At 38.4% G+C, this 20,066-nt stretch overlaps 1 protein-coding gene across 1 annotated transcript in view; it reads right to left on the bottom strand.

Moving 5' to 3' along the window:
* The window catches only part of ANO4 (anoctamin 4), a 434,401-nt gene that overhangs the window by 202,512 nt on the left and 211,823 nt on the right, over positions 1–20,066 (bottom strand). The window contains exon 5 of the mRNA XM_052640010.1: positions 5,545–5,649. Within this exon, the coding sequence (XP_052495970.1) occupies positions 5,545–5,649 (105 nt within the window). The remainder of the gene's footprint in view (positions 1–5,544; positions 5,650–20,066) is intronic.

The following is a 20,066-nucleotide window of genomic DNA, read 5'->3' as shown; positions in this document are numbered from 1 at the left end:
TTAACACTTCCCCAAACAAAAATTGGGATAAGAAAGCTGGAGTCCTAATAGTTATAGATCCGAGAGCTGGCATTTTTTTTCTGCCTGAAAAATTTACTTGAAATACTTTAAGATTCACAATGCCTTTTAAAAAAAAACAACAACACAAGTCATGAGATTTTCAAAAATGTGTGGTTATCAAATTTTTTTCCATTGGCATTTCCTGGCTTGTAAAGATACCGTTTTTAAAACAGAGCATACACGACAGCATGGGGGTACCCACAGCACACTCTATAATGGGGCCAAGATCATTAAGTTGCTCCCAAGACAGCATGTTTCTTATAAAGAGCTCTTCCCATAGCTGCTCCATTCTAAAAAACAGACAGACACTTTGGTCATTCTATAACAAGGAGTCTAATGATGGCACCTCTTTCAACCCTGCAAATGCTGTTTAGAGAAGAACTGTGTACCTAATCCAAGCTTTGCTCAATAGCCGTGGTTCCCTTTTTCACAACTAGAAACAAGGTCAGTGATGTTCTGCATTAAAAATCCTAAAGTCTACTGGCCATAACTGCCCCTTTCTCTGGAAAGAACATGAGCTTTGGATTTAGACAAGCCTGAGTTCAAACACTAGTCCTCCCACTTACTATTCAATTGGATTCTGTAACTTGTTCAAGCTTTAATTTAAGTGGGAATAATACAATGTACCAGAGAGGACTGTTGCGAGGAATGAAGACAAGGTGGCCACCAGTAAGTCTACAGTGCTTACTGTGTGCCAAGCACTAAGAGCTTTGCATAGATTGTCTATAACTACCTCCCTTTCACCGATATGTTTAGTTTAAGACTAAACAAAATAATACAGGTAGTTGCCTTACTTGATGTCTAATGGCTATCAGTTCCTTCCTCTCTCTCATCTTCCCCTCTGCAACAGCATGGCCATATGAATTAAAAATACAATGGTAAATCAGGGATTAAGAAAGTGGATTGAGAATGACTCACTGGATGTCACTGAGAAATGACTCAGTCTCCTCACCCACAGAGCAAGAGCATCACCAATCTAGGAATAGCTTTATGACTGCATAGGGACACTGCAGGCATAATGGTCTTCCCTAGTAGCTCAGCTATAAAGAATCCGCCTGCGATGCGGGAGACCCAGGTTCAATTCCTGGGTCGGGAAGATCCACTGGAGAAGGGATAGGCTACCCATTCAAGTATTCTTGGGCTTCGCTGGTGGCTCAACTGGTAAAGAATCCTCCTGCAATGTGGAAGACCTGGGTTCAGTCCCTGGGTTGGGAAGATCCCCTGGAGAAGGGAAAGGCTACCCACTCCAGTATTCTGGCCTGAAGAATTTCATGGACTGTATAGTCCATGGGGTTGCAAAGAGTCCGACATGACTAAGTGACTTTCACTTCACTTCACAGCATAACAATCACCCAATAATCTTTAAAGCCTCCCAGTTCTCCTTCCAAATACTTTGCTATTTGCTCTCTTTCCCTCCCAAGTAGATTAGAATCTAATGGACTATATCACAATCAAGTCTGCCAGGGTATGAATGCCACTTAAGAGTCCCCAGAGTCTGTATAGCGTTGGTCTTCTATATCCATGGGTTTCCCATCTGAGAATTCAAAGAACCCGTCTGCAGTGGACAGTTTCATTTCAGTCACTGCTGACATTCCCATGCCTCACCCTCAGATATCCAGAACCACACAAAGGTTCCAGAGGTTTTATAAATGGCAGAACATCTACTGGGATGACTCAGGTCTCCATGCCACACTCTACTGCTGAGCTGTCCCCTTTGCGAGTCTATAGTGGAATTCATTCACTAAGGCGTTAACAAAATTTACTGAGCAAGGGGGCGGCAGAAGATGAGATAGTTAGATAACATCATCGACTCAGTGGACATGAGTTTGCGCCAACTCCAGGAGAGAGAAGGAAGGACAGAGGAGCCTGGGGTGCTGCAGTCCATGGGGTTGCAAAGAGTTGGACATGACTTAGCAACTGAACAGCAACACCCACACTCCACACTCTGTTCAAGGTACCAGGTGTATGACAAAGAAACGGGATGATGAGACTCCTGCTTTCCCAGAGCCTCCACATTCCCTGATCATTGAAGGATCTGTTCCTTCCTCAGGCTGGAGAATCTCAGTCATGGCTGGCAGCTCAGGTGGCCCACGTGCAGTCGCCCAAGGTACACAACACAGCAGTCTCTCTCTTCCCATCCACCTGCAAGATGCCATGCTACCTCTGCAGGATACGCCAAGGGAGCTAGCTGGTCTTAGGAAATTCTCATCTCCTCTCTCTGCCTCCTCCCTCCCTCCCTCTCTCCTTCCCTCTCCACCTACCTAAGCATCAAGCACGTAGAATCTCAGGCTTTCAGATACCAAAAGGCAGGAAATTTATGTAACACAGAACTCTGTTGAAACAAAGGCACTCAAGGGACTTGGCTGCTATGTTGGGATGGGAAGTGAATGGCGAGAATAAAAAGGGAGGGAAAAATAACATCAGTGAAAAACTACACACTCAGACACAAATATCCCTTTACATTAGACCACCAAATATAAATGCTTTCCTACTACAAAGTAACTAGGTTGGTTTCATTTCGAATAAGACAAAATTTTTCCTGACTTGAACTGTGCACCAAAAAGGTTCACCACACAATGGCTGGCATATGACAGGCGAGATGGATACAAGAAAGGATGGATAAAATAAGTCTTTCCTTCCTTATAAACCATATATCTGATATGAGGGAAGTTGAAAAACAACTTATGGATGGTTAGTCACTCTGAGACATCTTGTTTTGAACAGATGAAGCTATACTTAGGGCATAAGCAACAGGAAAAATTGTAAATGTATTTTACAACATAGAAGTATGGAGAAGGAATTCTTGCATCAAGATGTAACACAAGAATAAAACTGTAAAAATCCAAAGTAGTTCACTTTTTCCTAATCATTATTATTTCACTTTTTATTCAGCACAACAAGGGCTGACACAAGGAAATACTGACTCTATCATATATTAATCATATAGCCTCAGGATGCATATGCACTTTAAAAATGAAGACAATAGTATCTACTATTACTCATGGCCATTTTAATAATGACAAGAGACAGTCAAGGGAGCGCACTTACCATGATGGCTGCTAAGACGCTGAAGAAATATTTGAAACCTGTGTGTATGCACACACACACACACAAACACATACACACACAGTGTTCTAGCCCAATCTTGATCATACAAGTCATACAAAACATCTACAAAATCCTAAGAAACAGTGAAATCTTTCCATTATCTTGTTAATCCCAATTAATGTTTGTAGTAGACAATGAGTTTTACTGATGTTCGAATCCTGTATTTTTTACATTTTTTATATATCAGTCTCTCAAAGATTTCTATAAATAATCATCTAAGGTACAGTCCCTTGAAGAACCACACTATGTGATTTTAGACTCAGAAATTTCAATGACTTGGTTAAACATCTGAATCATATTTGGAGTCTCTAGTTAGAGATTGAAGGTAGATAAACGGCCCAAATCTTTCTCACCAGAGATGCCCCAGACTGTGTGGGTAGCTTCCCAAACCTACTTAGCATAAAACTTTGCTTTTTAAACAAGAAAATAAACATTAAATTCTCAAACATTGGAAGATTCTTAAACCTATAAAAATTGTGTTAAAATGAAATAATATTTCCTTTTTCTTATTTTTAAATTTAAATATTAAGTACTCACAAACTTATACTCTTCTATTCACAGAGGGGTCACCCATTCTAAACTATAAAACAGTTAACATCATAAACAAGTGAGTTTTTACTAAGATGTGCTAACAAAAAATACTATAAAAATCATTTCATGAACACTTAGTTCACTTTGACAGAAGCTCATTCAGCCCCAAAAAAGTTCAAGTTCATTGCCTGCACTTGCACAGAAGCCAACATTCATCATTTATTAGAAAATAATCCTTTCAGCAATGTGTAATCTATCATCTTTCAATCAAATGAAGTAATTACATAATTTTATAACTTTCCGTGAAAAGTTAATTTCTCTCCAGTGTCTACTAATTTGATTTTTATTCTCCTGGGGAAATTTTTTTTTTTATTCAGCAACCGAGTATGAAGGGATTCCCCACCCAGAACAAATACTTGGTCCTTTTAAGTTTTCATTAAAGGTATTTCTCTTGGAAGCAGTCTCATTTTCAATTTCAGGTCCTTTCTCACCTCGGTGTTTACTGAACACATTTCTGAAATAATTAAAGGAAGGTGGAGACCCTCCTTTCTAAGTTGGTCTCCACTATTTATCTTATTGACATTGGCACTGACCTTCTTTCATCCTAAACTGTCCTACTTGTGAAGTGGATATATTAATTATCTTGTAAGATCGGCGGGGGCGGGAGGGGGGTAATTTAATGACAAAAGAGGATAAACAGAATTAAAATGCTTAAAACTATTCATAAGAAAATAGAGAAATAGAAATATAATTTAGAAATCTATATTCCATTGCAATGTCACAAAATGCAATGTCACAAAACTCAAAGTAGCAAAAATTGCAAATCTGAACCCTTCAAATCCAATATTAAATAACACTATTTGATATTGAAAGAGGAGCATAATTACCAAGAATTAGATCTCTGTTAGTGAAACACAAATGTTAATGAGTTAGTTTGTGATACCACATCCCCCACCCTCAATGCTAAACCTGTAACTTGAGCAAATGTATTGATCATGATAAAGTTCTTGGTGAAAACTATGTAACACAAAATAGAGGAAGAAGGGTAAACCCTGATTAATCAAAATGGTTAGAAAAAGGAATTTACTTCTTGGTCACAGCACTGCATCAATGACTTCATATACCCATTTTGAAGAATAAATTCCTGATTCTGGTTTACTGCATCAACACACTTCCTACTACTGATACTTGAGCGAAGGAATATTATTCTGGTGTCTTAAAGATTTTTCTTTGATTATGATTAACCAAGGAATTTTAAAAATTATAAGGGCCAGTGATTTACTAAATATTATAGCATACTAGGAGAAGGCAATAGCACCCCACTCCAGTACTCTTGCCTGGAAAATCCCATGGACACAGGAGACTGGTGGGCTGCAGTCCATGGGGTCGAGAAGAGTCGGACATGACTGAGTGATTCACTTTCACTTTTCACTTTCATGCATTGGAGAAGGAAATGGCAACCCACTCCAGTCTTCTTGCCTGGAGAATCCCAGGGATAGGGGAGCCTGGTGGGCTGCCATCTATGGGGTCGCACAGAGTCGGACACGACTGAAGTGACTCAGCAGCAGCAGTAGCAGCATAGCATACTAAGATTTTATAATTCCTCAACAGTTTTCCCACCAGGCGTCATCAAAGACCCCAGTACTATGTGGCTCAGTTTCACAAATCAAACTGGCATTTTACTAACCATCTCTTCTGGTCTCAAAATTATTTTACACAGTATCTCTTTTAAGACATCATTTTATTTTAAAGCTCCATATCTAAGGTTTCTAGTTTTATTACCCCTCCCAAGTATTATAATTGTTTCTCCTTTCATGGTGAATTTAAAATTGGAGTGAAACTTACTTTCTTGTATTGCATTAAGAATCTCTGAAAAGTCCACATCACTCCTTGGCCCGTCAGGTAGTATTTGCATATCCAGCTGGTAGCTTTGCAAATCCACACCTCCTTCTAGAGAAACGAAAGATATTCTTGGAGTTTGCACTAGTTATCAGACAGCCCAGTATCAGGGTCCCAAGGAGAAGTAATGTCAAAATCTAAATGAACAGCCAACAGCAGGCTGGTTTGCCAATGGATCCTCCCACTTGGACAAATGACTTTTTAAAAATGAGCAACATTATCAGCCATTTGCCTCTTATGGGACCAAAAAAGTTTAATTGTATTTCCAAGGCAAAAATAAGGCAATTACTTTATTAAAATACCACCTACTTCATAGAATTTATGGATGATTTCCTAGGTGGGGAATATAGCATGCTGACCTCCACCCAAGGACACTTAAAATTATTCTCACCTCTACCTGGTTAAAACAGAACATTATAGACTAACACTTTGTGAGACCATTTTCCTTAAAATAATAGTAATTTATCCAAAAGACAGGATTCAATATTCCTGATATCACAGAAAAAAGGTATCAATTTTTTCACAGTTGGACTTCCCCTGCTATTATCATTACTTTTCAACTATACCAGAATATTATAATTTGTTCTATGAAGAAGTTAAGGCTCTTGAACTTGGTTTGCCAGATGTATTTTTGGTGTGTTCTAAAGAAAGAAAATTTTTTATGTTGCTCTGCACACCTATAGTTCCCTGATGGAAGTCAAAGAAACCAAGATACCAAAAAGTAGCTTTATTGTTAACAATAATAAACCTCTAAATGCTTCTAAAATAAACAGTAAGAATTGGATGAGTCTGGAAGGACTAAATATCAGTGCTAAAATAAATAGAGAGCCTGATAAATAGAATGGGGCACACTCTAGCTTCCAAAATCTTTGTAGAAATAATTCTTTCATAAGCCCAGTAATTATTCTCAGCTTTGAATTAAAACTAATTATACCCCTAAAACTCAAAAAGAATAAGACACAGTTACTATCTTATAACAACATTCATTCTGGGAAGGAAATGGACACAAGTAATTATAACAGGCTTCCCTGGTGGCTCAGATGGTAAAGAATAGGCCTGGAATGCAGGAGACCTAGGTTCAGTCCCTGGGTTGGGAAGATCCCTGGAGAAGGAAATGGCAACCCACTCCAGTATTTGTGCCTGCAGCATTCCATAGACAGAGGGGCCTGGTAGGCTACAGTCCATGGGATTGCAAAGAGTCAGACATGACTGAGCAGCGAACTATAATAGAAAGGTGAGTTTTAGGAGGGCAGGAACTTTTGTCTGCATGCTGTAATCCATCACTTAGAACAGTGTTTATTACAACTAATGTAGATGGACCGAATTAACAAGGTTATGCAGTACTTATGAAACAAAGGCAGCAGAGCCACACACACATAAAGCTATTAAGCTCCGATTCTGCAGGCAGACAAACCAGCATTCAAATTCCTATTTAGGAAACCCTGAATCTCTCTAGATCTTAGTTTCCTTATTGATGAAACAGGGGTGATAGTAACAGTTGCCTGGAACAGCAATGAAGACTAAATGAGCTCATGCATGAAGAGCTCTTAGTTGTCACACAGCACTCAGTACATGGAGGCCATTACTCTTTTCCTTTTAGAATTTTATTTATATGTTTCTTTTTGGCCGTGCTGGGTCTTCAATGCTATGTGGACTTTACTACATTGGCCGTTACTCTTACCATCCGTTATGTTTATTAAAGCAGCTACAGGTTTATTAAGCTATAGATTTATTAAAGCAACTACAGGTAGTTCTTTTAGGTTTCTACAGAAACTACCTAGCTATTGAGGAATGAGAAGGAATCCATAAGTCAGTTATTTGGGACCAGCATGCATTTAAGTGATAGTCCAGCAATGCAGACATAGTGGTGAATTTTTAAGTGCGTGCAAGCAGTTGCCTGTTTACAAAGTCTGAAGTTACCTGTGAGATTAAGCTTCTCGATAGAAAAAACAAAGATGTCTTCCTGCTGGTCTAGAATTTGAATGCACTATCTGCTTTCTTCCCTCCCATGGTCAGCTACCTTGAATAGGGAGGGAAAAGTTCTGATGCTTTTCAATCTCTGCTTAGGCTAATCACTGTGCACAATAACCAGAGACCCAAAGACCTCACAATGACATTGACAGAAAGAAAAAAAAAAAAAGAATATTCAATACTACTTTTCAGCCAGACTCTGTGCCACTTACTTTATTATCTCACGTAGTTTTCACTCTAACCTTGAAAGGAGATGCAATAAGAGATAGTAATTTACCCAAAAATGTTACTAAGTTGTAAAGACATAATACCAACCCATGCTCTTAACTAGTCTTTAAAACTACTCATATCCAAGCAGTCACAAATACAGGTTGCTAGAAATGAGAACATTTAACACTTTTTACTGGATTCCAATAGTTCAGGATATACCAATATTCAGGACTTTAGGCCAGGACCAAAGTCATTACATAACCTAAGAAGCAAATGACTTCTAAAAGTAGACTGATAAACAGAAGCCCAATTTGGTATCTGTCATAGGAGTTCATAAACTCATCAAGTACTAGTTGTGACCATTAACTAAATTAAATAACTATAATTTATCATAACTAAAATTCCAATTTTTGTTAGAGGACAGGTAGGAGCAGAGGAAGTCACAAAAGAAGCAACATAAAAAGGCATTCAGATCCAAGTCTGTCTTTAAAGAATATTAAAGACATGGAAAAGAAAAAAGTGAAAAAAGTAGATACAAGCATACAGATAAATATATAGATGTCTCAAGTATACTAAAAACCACACTTTTTTATCTGATTAGAAAAAGGAAGAAATATTCCATTGGGTACAAAAGCTCTCTGAGCTGTGAAATGATGGGTATTTTTTGTTTTATTCATCATCTTTCCTATGTTTTTCACAATAAGCAACATATTTTAGTTTTAAAGTTAATTAAAAATTCAGATTGTACCAGTACAGGATATTCAGCATTTAAAATTCAGAATTCAAAACAAACTATGGATGTTAAACCATTAAGGGACTAATTTAATAAGAGATTTTCTAAATAACTACAATTCTTAACCTGTGTAAGTCAAATAGCTCTAAATTACAAGATGCAACCCTCTCTTCATAGTAAACATTAGGATTGCATTTAGAATCCCTAAATACAAGGACTTTTTATTCCTTTGCTCTCAAAGAAATACAAAATACACTTTCATAAAACATAATGCTGTGGGATTTCTGGCAGTAAGTCACTCCCTAAAATCTAAGATGATGAAATAGGGAATGCTGTAAAATAAGAACTTTTGTAACCTTTCCTAAATGGAGAGTGATCACTGTACAAGGATATTTTCAAGTGAATCCTTCAAGGTGACAATCTTCATCTTCAGCACATACTGCCCAAGTGAAACAGACTGAATAACTTCAATATACAGGAAGTGTGTGTCTACTTTGGACTTCTGATATTTAATTATTTATTGTTAGTCCTGTAGCACTGGTGGATTTCTGAAAGTTGAGAACTGGACTCCTTCCTATGGTCACGGATGTCTCTGAATTTGAGTCAAAACACAAAACTGAAAAAACTAGGCAAGAAGGTGAAGGTGTCATGGTTCCAAACTGAAGGGCCTCAGTAACTAACATATAACTAAGTCAATCCCAAGAAAAGTAAACAAGTTACCTTCTAGAGGGAAGCTAAAAACATACCTGAAGTTGTGGAGAACCTACTAGATAATTTCTAAAAATCAAAAGTAGGTACAAAATTCATGTGATCTCCAAATTTGCCTTTATCTTTTCTCACACTGAATTGACAGGAGTGATTATATTCAAATCTTAACTGCGATCTGTAGTACAAGTGAAGTGGAAAGCAATTTCAATAAAAAGCAACCTTGATAACACATTTAATAAAACATCTTTGGCTGAGGAAACATCTTAAAAACTCATTTTAGATTTGTACCTAGCTTATGGGGAATTTAGCTAAATTCTTATATGCTAAAGGAACTCCCCCTCAAAGCTTCAAATATGAGCTTCTCAATTAGCGAATATGTTGATGCCTCTCCCGTCCCATCCCTGTCTATAGAAATTCCTTCCACTTTTACGACCCATCCTGAATGTTCTATGTTTCAAGCCATTTCCTGATCCTGAAAAGTAAATACCATTTCCCGATCCTAACAAGCAAATACCATTTCCCACTCACTAAACCCCTGTAGTTATCTATATTGCATCTTTTTTACAGTACATATTTTCCATAAAAAATTAGGTAAACTATGTAGCACCGTGTAGACACAGACAAATCTGAGCTCCTAGTCCTCCCCGTCTAGGTTTCCTCCTCGTTCCTAGCATCTCTGACTGCGCTGTAACGTGATGAAGGCTTGGCACCAAACTGCATCCACCTTTTCGTTTCCTACAGAACTCAAGACAAGGCCTTGAACATATTAGTTGCTCAGTTAACGCTCTTTTACTACAATTTCACATGACTAGCAACAGCAGTAGACATAGACTAAGAACACATCCCAGTTTTCCTGTCTTGTCCACAACTTTCACACCTCTTGATAGTCATCTATAGATGACTATGAAAGGCATATTCTAAATCATACATTTGCTCTTTTTGGTAAAATCTTTTAAATTTTTGTCAAATAATAAAACCTTCAAATACCAAACGGCTTAAAATGGAAATCAACAATAGACAATTCTAACCTTTTTTCAATCCCAATCCTATTTCCCCAGTCCAATCACTTTTAAGAGTTTCTGTTTTTACTTCCTTTGGACCTCTTCATGGGAGTACTTGTTGTTTCTTGATCAATTTTATACAGTTGACCCTAGAACTGCGCACGTACGCTTATCTGGCAATATTTTTTAAGAGTAAATACGACAATACTTAACAGTGGTTAAGTGGGATAGAAGTTTGAATCCATAGATGTGGAGGAATCTCAGATTTGGAGGTACAGTTCTAAGTTAATTATACAAAGATTAACCACCATCACAACCCCATTATTTAAGGGTCAACTGTTTGTTACATAGTTTTCTGCTATGATACAAGACAATATCCCCTTGCCCCTCACCCACCTGTTTACCAGTTATTCTATTTTATCACCTTTGTTTAGTGGCTTTAAATCAATTACTTAAAATTCAACTTCTTTGTTCAATCAAATAGAGGTGATATTATATTTATAACAAACACAAGGTGATATAAAAAGCATATTCTTCTGGAGGATTCTAACATTGGAAACTCTAGATTTACATGTGGGATATTCCACTGGTTCTGGAAAAACTTTCCATCTGTTTTTCTTCATTTATAGTGCTTACCAAACTCTATTTAGTATACCATAAGCTAAAACACCTTCAAAACAGAAGATGCTTCATTCATGCTATTGTAAAAAGAAACACAAATCCCACTCTTTCATTATTAGTGTTGCCTAACTATAAATCTAGTGATACTGCAAGATCATTCTTTTACAGAAGAAAGCTAGGCTTTGTGTTAGTAGGAATACACAGATTGATTCATCCACATTCGTCACTATAGAAGCTAAATATGTTTCCTCTAATGATTAACACGGAGTAGTTTTAAGGACCCAATTCTGGACTAAATCATGAATGGAGAACCTTTAGCTAACAGCGGGTGGATGTTTCTCAGGTCTAAGATGGAAATAATAATCCCATTGCTTCAGTTAGTAATGGCTGACCTTCAGCAAAATTACCTCTGTTTCCCAGGATTGGCAAGACAGTGATCTCCTAAGTTATAAAGAATGCCTGTGCTAAGAGAGCCTAGAAACCAGAGCTGCAAAGCTCCAAATGGCAGGAATGATTTGTGCAGAAGTCTAGGCAGGGCTCCATGGGGGTCTTCCAATCTCCTAGAGGCTGAGGTCTGTTGCTATGACAACAGGGACTCTTGCAGAGAAAGGGAAGAGAGAAGCTCAGGATTAGGAGGGGTTATAGAATAGAATAGAAACCATGCCAGTTTCAAAATCACTATAATGTTGCTTACTCTCTTAACTTGCACAATACATACACAGAAGGGCCTGAGATGAATGTATGAAGTAGAATGACCTTGCAAGACAACAAACCTCATGAGAGCCAGGGCTCTGTCCACCTTGGATATCAGTCTCTAATCTCTAACTCTGAGAATTAAGTAAGCACAGTAGAAGCTTGCTATTAACTGTCTATCTACCACAACTACTTAGGTTGGGGTAGGGCTGATGTCATTGGTTATAGTTGTATGATCTTGAGTTAGTAGTTATTTAAACCTCTCCTAAATATAAAACTATTTGAAATAGCCTTGTGCAGAAGATGCAGTTCTAAATTCTGTTAAAATACAATACTCTTCCCAGAAATAATTGTCTTTGTGTAGCTTTTTTTCATTCACTTTGTATGTTCAAATGGTTGTGAAAAGATTCTTTAGAAAATTCTCTCTAAATGTATTCATGCTCCTGCTCAGTGGTATCTGACTCTTTGCGACCCCATGAGCTATAGCCCACCAGGCTCCTCTGTCCATGTAATTTTCCAGGTAAGAAAATTGGGTTTCTATTTCCTATTCCAGGGGATCTTCCCAAACCAGGGACTGAAGCCATGTCTCTTGTATCTCCTGCATTGGCAGGCAGATTCTTTATACCATTGTGCCACCTGGGAAGCAATAAATGCATTATATAGGTCAAAATATGTGCATATGTATGGCACCAAAGGGGAAAAAGTGAACACTACTAAGAGAAGAATTTGGCATATATTTTTAGAAAACAATTTTGTTACTCAGCAAATGATAGCAAGGAGCACAGATCCCAATGCCCACATTTCAAGGCTCAAAATAGCTTGTTTTCCTAAGCACCCCTCTATTTACTAAACTCACATCACACATTTAAAAAATACTTTAAGAGGATGTGATTCAAATGAAGGATGATTGGTGTTATTTCTAAACCACCATTTAGAAAGACACCACATTTACCTTCAAGGCAGTGAGAAATAAAAGAGTTCCAAAGTAGCTGGTTTTTCTCCCACCTATTCTCAAAACCACATGGAAGATCTTATCTTTCAGTCACACCAAAAATCCATTTCACAAACAGAAAAATAAATATATATTTTCACCCCAGCTTGAGATCTATTCAAGAAGAACATTCAGATTCCTCAGGCTCAAGAAGTTTCAGGCATAATTCTCAATAAAATATTTGTTTCCAGATAAGGTGATGAGAAAACACTAAATTTCACATTCAACTATTTTCATCCTCAAGGAAAAACCATTGGCTCAGTGGGGGAAGAAACACTCCTAAGAAACTGAAGACAAAGGTTTTAGCTAAAGTCCATCGATGGCTAATTTGTACCTGTGGCCAAGTAACTTCATTTCCTGAGCCACAGTAAAATAGGGCTAATTCTGCCTCCCAGACTGCTGTGGGAACTCAGACAATGGAGCATTACCTAACAGAATGTAGTGGTATCATGATTATTATGTGGTCAAGATTAACCATATGATTATTCTTTCCTAATTTTTTTTCCTAAAGAATGAATTGAATTTTGACTTTCATTTTGAATAAGAATAAGAAACAGGTCAATGAAGAGACAAATCTTTCTTGGCTGGCTTTTTTCAAATCTCTCCTTAATTTCTTTTATTTTCTTCTTTCCCCCACAGCCTCTGGTACTGAAGTTAAACAGAATATGAAAGGTACTTGCTGAGTTGGTTCTGTTCCCTAACTTGAGATCAAGTCTTAACATGAGAGCCAGAAAGTAATCTTTAAAACTCAGGGAAATAGGAAGGAGTTTCATAATATTGGAACTAGAAAAAGGGAAGATGAAATGAGAAAGGTCTAAGCAACTACACTCCAATAAAAACTGAATTTAAGAAAAAAGAAAGGTCTAATGTGAAAGTGAAAGTGAAGTTGTTCAGTCTTGTCTGACCTTCAGCAACCCCATGGACTGTAGCCTAATAGGCTCCTCTGTCCATGGGATTTTCCAGGCAAGAATACTGGAGTGGGTTGCCATTTCCTTCTCCAGGAGATCTTCCCAACCCAGGGATTGAATCCCTGTCCCCTGCATTGTAGGCAGACGCTTTACCATCTGAGCCACCAGGGAAACTACACTCCAATAAAAATTGAATTTAAGAAAAAAGAAAGGTCTAATGTAGAGCAGAACAAAAAAGATGCTAGAAAGTGGACCATCACTAACATATTCAATAGAAAGAAACAATAACCCATTAAGGTGACTATGTGTGTTTTCAATGGAATCCTATGGTCCCTTCCTTGCTACACTAGGGTGGAATGATTACAGGGCTTTAAATTTAAATATTCCAAAGCTTTGTAATACAAACTTGCTAGAAATACTGCTACCAAGTTGACTGAAGAAGGTAATGAATGAATCAAACCACTGGACTTGGAATCCTGCCTCTGCCACTTACTGGCTGCATGTTTTGGGGCAAGTTACTTAAACCTTCCCTGTGCCTGAGATACCCCAACCACAAAATAAGGATGACAGCATGAGGATATTAGAGAAATTAAATGGAATGATGAATGGAAATAGCTTAACAGTTTTTGAGGTTGGGAATATGGTAGCATGCCCTTTCCATACAGAAAGTATAACAGTTTTTGAGGTTGGAATATGGTAGCATGCTTAATGATAGCTGTAATTATATTATTGTCAAACATTTAATACCCTTTGCATATAGAAAGTATAATAGTTATTCTAGTTCACTGAAAATAACAAAATCCTAAAGTTTCTCTCCTGTGAAATCAACTTGTACCAGCATTTAAATACCATATCTATATAAGGGGGAAATGATCATGTATAAAGGGGGACAGAGCTGCTTAGGCTTTTCAGTTCAGTTCAGTCGCTCAGTCATGTCCAGCTCTTTGTGACCCCATGAACCACAGCATGCCAGGCCTCCCTGTCTATCACCAATTCCCGGAGTCCACCCAAACCCACGTCCACTGGGTCAGTGATGCTAGACGTTATTTTGGGAAATAATGAAATATATTATCAAAACATCATTTTACCAACTCTAGAAGAGAATAAGGGACAAATTCTGTGACTAATGGCATTTCTTTAGGATTCTATAATGGGCCTATCAGGTAAAGGAAAAGCAACAGAAGAAGCATTTTCAATTTCACAAAGCTTCTAATTAATTCTATTTCACATGACACAGTCATAATACTGGGATAATTTGACTCCACACTCACTAAGGTTTACAGTTTCAAACTCAAATATTCATAATCAATGCTTCAGTTGAGTCTTCTTGATCCTTAAATGATAGTTTCAAGCCTGGTGCCATTCAATACTTTAATGATTTGCCCATAAAGGGAAATAGTATTCACTAATTATGAGTGGCTAAAAGATAAGGTCAAAATGAACTCGATACACAAGAGAAGTCTTTGAAACAATCAGAAGGAAAGACAAACCATATAAATACCAGGCGGAGGTGAACAGTTCCTGTGTCAGCACAGCATAAAGAGAAACCATCTAAATGTTGTCCTGGCACAAGTTAACTGGGAAACTGTCCTATGGTTCAAGAACCAAGTAAGAAATGATTCTGGGACATACTTTCAGGCTTCTGAACTTTGTCTATGATGACGGTGACAACAAACATCATCACTTGCTCCTGGCACCTTACTGTGCCAAGGATCATATCAAGGATTTTACATGAACGGATTTGACAGAACAACACTATATAGGGTTGCCAGATATAACACACAAAAATATAGGGAGACCAGGTAATTTGAATTACGAACAAATTAGTAGTTTTTTTTAATCGTAAGTGTGCCCCATGCAATACTTTGGACGTACATCAAAAGATATATGTTGTTTATCTGAAATTTAACTGTGAGTCCTGTATTTCATCTGGCAACCCTAACACTGTGAGATATGTATGAATATTCTCATTGTGCTGATGAGGAGACAGATTCAAAGAAATTAAGTTATTTGCCCAAGTCTGCAAAGCTATTAGGTAACATGTGAGTTTAAAACATCTAACAACAGAGCTTGCACTGATCACCAGTATAATGCACTCTTACTAAGCTTTTTCCTATATCTGGATGGCCATCACCCTACCTTACTATAGAGGTCTTAGTTGAGTTTCAAAGTCCAAAATCATATGGCCTTTTGAATACTTCTTAAATCTTTGCCCTTGTTAAGAATGTTACCATAATTTTATTTACATTTTTATTCCATCCCTTAATACAATGAATTCTATTATAGCAGATTAAGCACAGGTCCCTGTATAATGGACATGCTTCCATATACACTTCCCTTTTGTAATGTCACTTCTATTTCATTTGGGGGAAGTGTCATTCCCTTACTGTGTGGAGTCCAAGTGGGAGGAGAAATCAAGGGGTCCTATCTCCTGCTCAAGGGAGACGTCTCCTGTCCTACCCTTTTATCTCTCACTGCTCTCTACCCAACCAAGGGAAAGGCACATGGCAAATAGGGATCTCTTCCAGGTCTTCAAAAACTGAGCCAAATGATGAAAACTAAGAAAAGTGGCAAGGGTTCATTTATTCCAGAAAGTCAAACAGTTCTTTTATTGGTATCTGTTTCTTTTCCCAAGGATAGTTCTCCAGGCTTTCCATCCATATCCTTGAAATTTAAATTTCTTCTTTGCTTGAATTAAATAATTGGTTTCAATTGTTTATAACCAAAGAGCCCTGACTGATGGTCTCTTTGGATGTGACTGTGAGCTCCCTAAGGTCCATGAGTGATAGAGTTCTACACCATTCCAGCCCCAAAGAGCTACCCTTCAAATAAATATTTGTTAGGACATGGTAGGCACTCAAAAATGCTTGTAAACTCAAAGAGGGATAAATGAACTGAAATTGTTCAGGGATGATGGCATAGAAGATCTGTAAATTTTTCTTGTTCTTTTCATGCTTAACAACCAGTCTGAGTGGGCTTTTAGAAAGCACTTTGGGAATCAAGATTATTAACTTTGTAAAAATTAGATGGATGACTTAATAGGCTTCACCATGACTAAAATGCATGTGCTGCTTCTAAGATCTATGACTCACTGCAAATAAGAAACTCAGTTTGAGAGCTCTTCTATAATCTCCCAAAGAGAACTATGATGCATTAGTAAAAATGTACACTAAACATAGAAGGATAGAATTGAAGTCATCATATGTATCTCAATAATATGAATTTTAAATACATATATTTTCAAAATCAGGTTTCTGACTATAATTTATTATGATTTTTCTTAATTATAATTCTGTGCTAAGGAATGGCTTTATAGTTTCAACCAATAGCCAATGCCAGCAGGATTCAAGAATCTATGATAAAATTCTGATAGATAAATGCAGTGATATGTTTTTAAGGTAAAAGTAGTGACAAGATATGCTGGTATTACACCATTAGGAAATATCTTAACAACATTTCTTCAAATGTTTATTACATTAATATCAGTAGTGGATGTCAAAGACTGACTCTTCTGCCTCAATCAAACACAAACAGAATATTCTATACAATTCTGGGCAGTGTATTTCCAAAGGTGCAGCAATGAAGTAAGACTTTTTCTAAGAGCAGAATGGGTAGGATGGTAAAAGAATGTGAAAACCATGTTGTCAAAGGAAGCATTGAAAAAACTAGGAAATGCTTCAGTTCGAAAATTGCTCAAGATGAGTTTTCAACCAACTAAAAGGTCATCACTAAAAGAAATATAGATTTACTCTGTATGATTTCAGAATGAAAACCTATATCCAGTGAGTGGATTAGATTCCAAGTTCTGGGCAAGCGGGAGAGAAGTTCTGACCAGAAGGATCCAGAAAGGCTTTTAGGAGGAGGCAGAATTTGGGTTACATTTTGAGGAATGAGAAGGACTTAAGAGAGATTTACGGAGGTAGGGGCATTCCAAAAGGGGGGAGGAGCTTGAACAATGGCAGAAAAACAGGAGAGTAAAAGCCTACTTGAGAAATAGTGCAGAGCTGAGGATAAAGTAGAACAAAGGCAGGTTATGGAGTATACAAAAGATATTCCAAGAAAAACAGGGAGAGGTGAGTTTGTAGAGGCTTCAAACAATTGGGCTCACAACACTGTCCTTTGTTCTAGACAAGCATCAAGATTTTTAAGCAGAGGAGGATTAAAAAGCGAACTTCAGGGTGGAGAACTTCAAGGTGGTCTGGAAAAATAAGAGAGCCATTGAAGGTCCCAACATTCAAAACCTTTCCACTGGGCCTTCCAGAATTCTGTTCCCACCTGTCTTTTCTCAGATTGCTCTCTTTATCTTCTTGCTCTAAGGAAAGGCTGGCTCCTCCCAGAGGTCACTGCTTCCCATAGGCTCTTTCCTATGGTACTATTCTTACCCCACAGCCTTGACACCAAAGAATCTGGAGAAGGGAAGTATCTTCCTTGAGTCCTCAATGCCACCTTTAGAGCACTGTTCTTCCCTCTTCCCTAAAGATCCCCAGCCTTGACTCTGAGGTTGTTTTATTATATCACCTTTTCTCCACCATCACTGCACCCACCTGCTGCCTTCCAGATCATGTTTCCTCATTTCCTGATGAGGTTAACTCCTGGCTTTTTGTCACTCTCCCAAAACTATTCAATTTCAATGTCTATGCAGATGAGCTTTCTCAAACCCTTGCCTCTCATTCCCTGAGAATTATTTTCTCCACTGATCTTGCCCTCCATCATATTACACTAACATCATACCCTAGCCTTGACCTCGCCATCACTAATAACAGCAATGCCCTCCTTAATATCAGTGCCCTCATTCTACTCTCTGATTACCCCCTCTTATCTTTTCAGCTCTTCTTCCCCTAACTTAACCTCAACACCCCTTCAACCCCTCTGGGACCTCCAACAAAGTGATCCTATCAACTATCCACTGAAACTCATGCCCCTGGGCGTCTTCACTCCCTTCTGTACCAAGCTTACATGATCAGTTGTTATCATTATTCTCTCTAATGCACCTCTGGTTCCCCTTCTCTTTACCCAATTCCTTGGCAAAATCACAATCCTGAACTAAAGACAGCTCTACATATGTTCGGCTCTTCCCTGGTGGCTCAGACGGTAAAAGCCTCTGCCTACAATGTGGGAGACCCAGGTTCAGTCCCTGGGTCAGGAAGATCCCCTGGAGAAGGAAATGGCACCCCACTCCAGTACTCTTGCCTGGAGAATCTCATGGACGGAGGAGCCTGATAGGCTACAGTCCATGGGGTCGCAAAGAGTCGGACACGACTGAGCGACTTCACTCACTCACTCATATATGTTCTATGTTTTCACTCAAGTAGCTGAACAAAGTTAAAGGAAAACACACAACTATGGTAACTAGTCCTAGTTTAGTTTCATGACCAGGAACGTCAAATAGCCTTTTAATGTGGGCTGGCAACCCTATTCCACTGTCTACACCATCGTACCATCCTCTCAATCCGTCTCACTCCTTTCTCATTCTCAGTTATGACCTTCCTTCCCAGATTACAGATAAAACTAAACAGGGGAAAAGTGAAAGTGGATACTGGAGTGGGCTGCCATTTCCTTCTCCAAGAGATCTTCCCAACTCAGGGATCAAACCCAGGTCTCCTGCACTGCAGACAGGCGCTTTACCATCTGAGCCACCAGGGAAGCCCCAAAACAGGAAAAGAACTTCTCAGACCCTCCTCACATTGCCAGCATCCACGCACTCTCCCGTCCCATTTGTTATCACAGATGAACTCTTCATGATTCTGTTGTGCGAACAGCTCTCATTTCCCTCACGGCTGCTCACATCACAAACTCCCCCATCTCCCCAGTGCCACGAATGAGCCGCAGGAGATCGCTATTTTGAAAGGAAACTCTTTTGGCCTCACTTCTCCCCCAGCTGCTGCCCTATTTCTTCATGACCCTTCACAGCAAAACTCCTTTTAAAAAGTTGTATATATTCTCAGTATCCGATTCATATGCTTCCGTTCTCTATGAAACCTACATTAATCAGGGTTTAATCCCCACCACTTCACCAAAATTGCTCTTCTCAAAATCACCATCCATCTCCACTTTACTAAAATCAGAGGCCAATTCTCATTCCTCACCTTACTTGACTTTCAGCAACATTTAACTTAGATAATCACTCCTATCCTCATGTAAGATGTTCTTAATTTCTAAGACACATAATTTCTGGTTTATCTCCAGTCTTGCAGGCCAGCTTTCCTTTTCTTTCTCTGCCTTCTTTGCTGGTGGTTCATGTTGAGACCTTTTCTATTGGGGTGCAACAGATTTCAGCCCTTAATCCTCTCCCTCTTCTCCATCTGGTCATCTCTTTTCCTACCGTGGCTTTAAACCCCAGTCTCCCAAACTCCAACTATGTTTATCCCACCATCCATGTGGTCTCTTCAGTTGCCCACAGACTTTTGATTTTGACCCCACTCTGCCCTCAAATCCTAAATTCTGCTTTCCCTTCAGCTTTCTCCATATCAATTGATACCAATCCCATTTACTCAGGTCAAAAACCATAAAGTTGTACTTAGCTCTCCTTTCTCTCTTATTCCACATTTAATCTATTGAAATTCTGTTGGCCCAACTTTAAAATACATCCAGGATCCAAATTCTCACCACCACTTCCACTGTCCTTAGTAAGA

Source organism: Budorcas taxicolor, chromosome 5 (genome assembly GCF_023091745.1).
Source record: "Budorcas taxicolor isolate Tak-1 chromosome 5, Takin1.1, whole genome shotgun sequence".
Lineage (NCBI taxonomy): Eukaryota > Metazoa > Chordata > Mammalia > Artiodactyla > Bovidae > Budorcas > Budorcas taxicolor.
The sequence above is the reverse complement of the archived record's forward strand: the minus strand, read 5'-3'. Positions and strand labels throughout refer to the sequence as shown.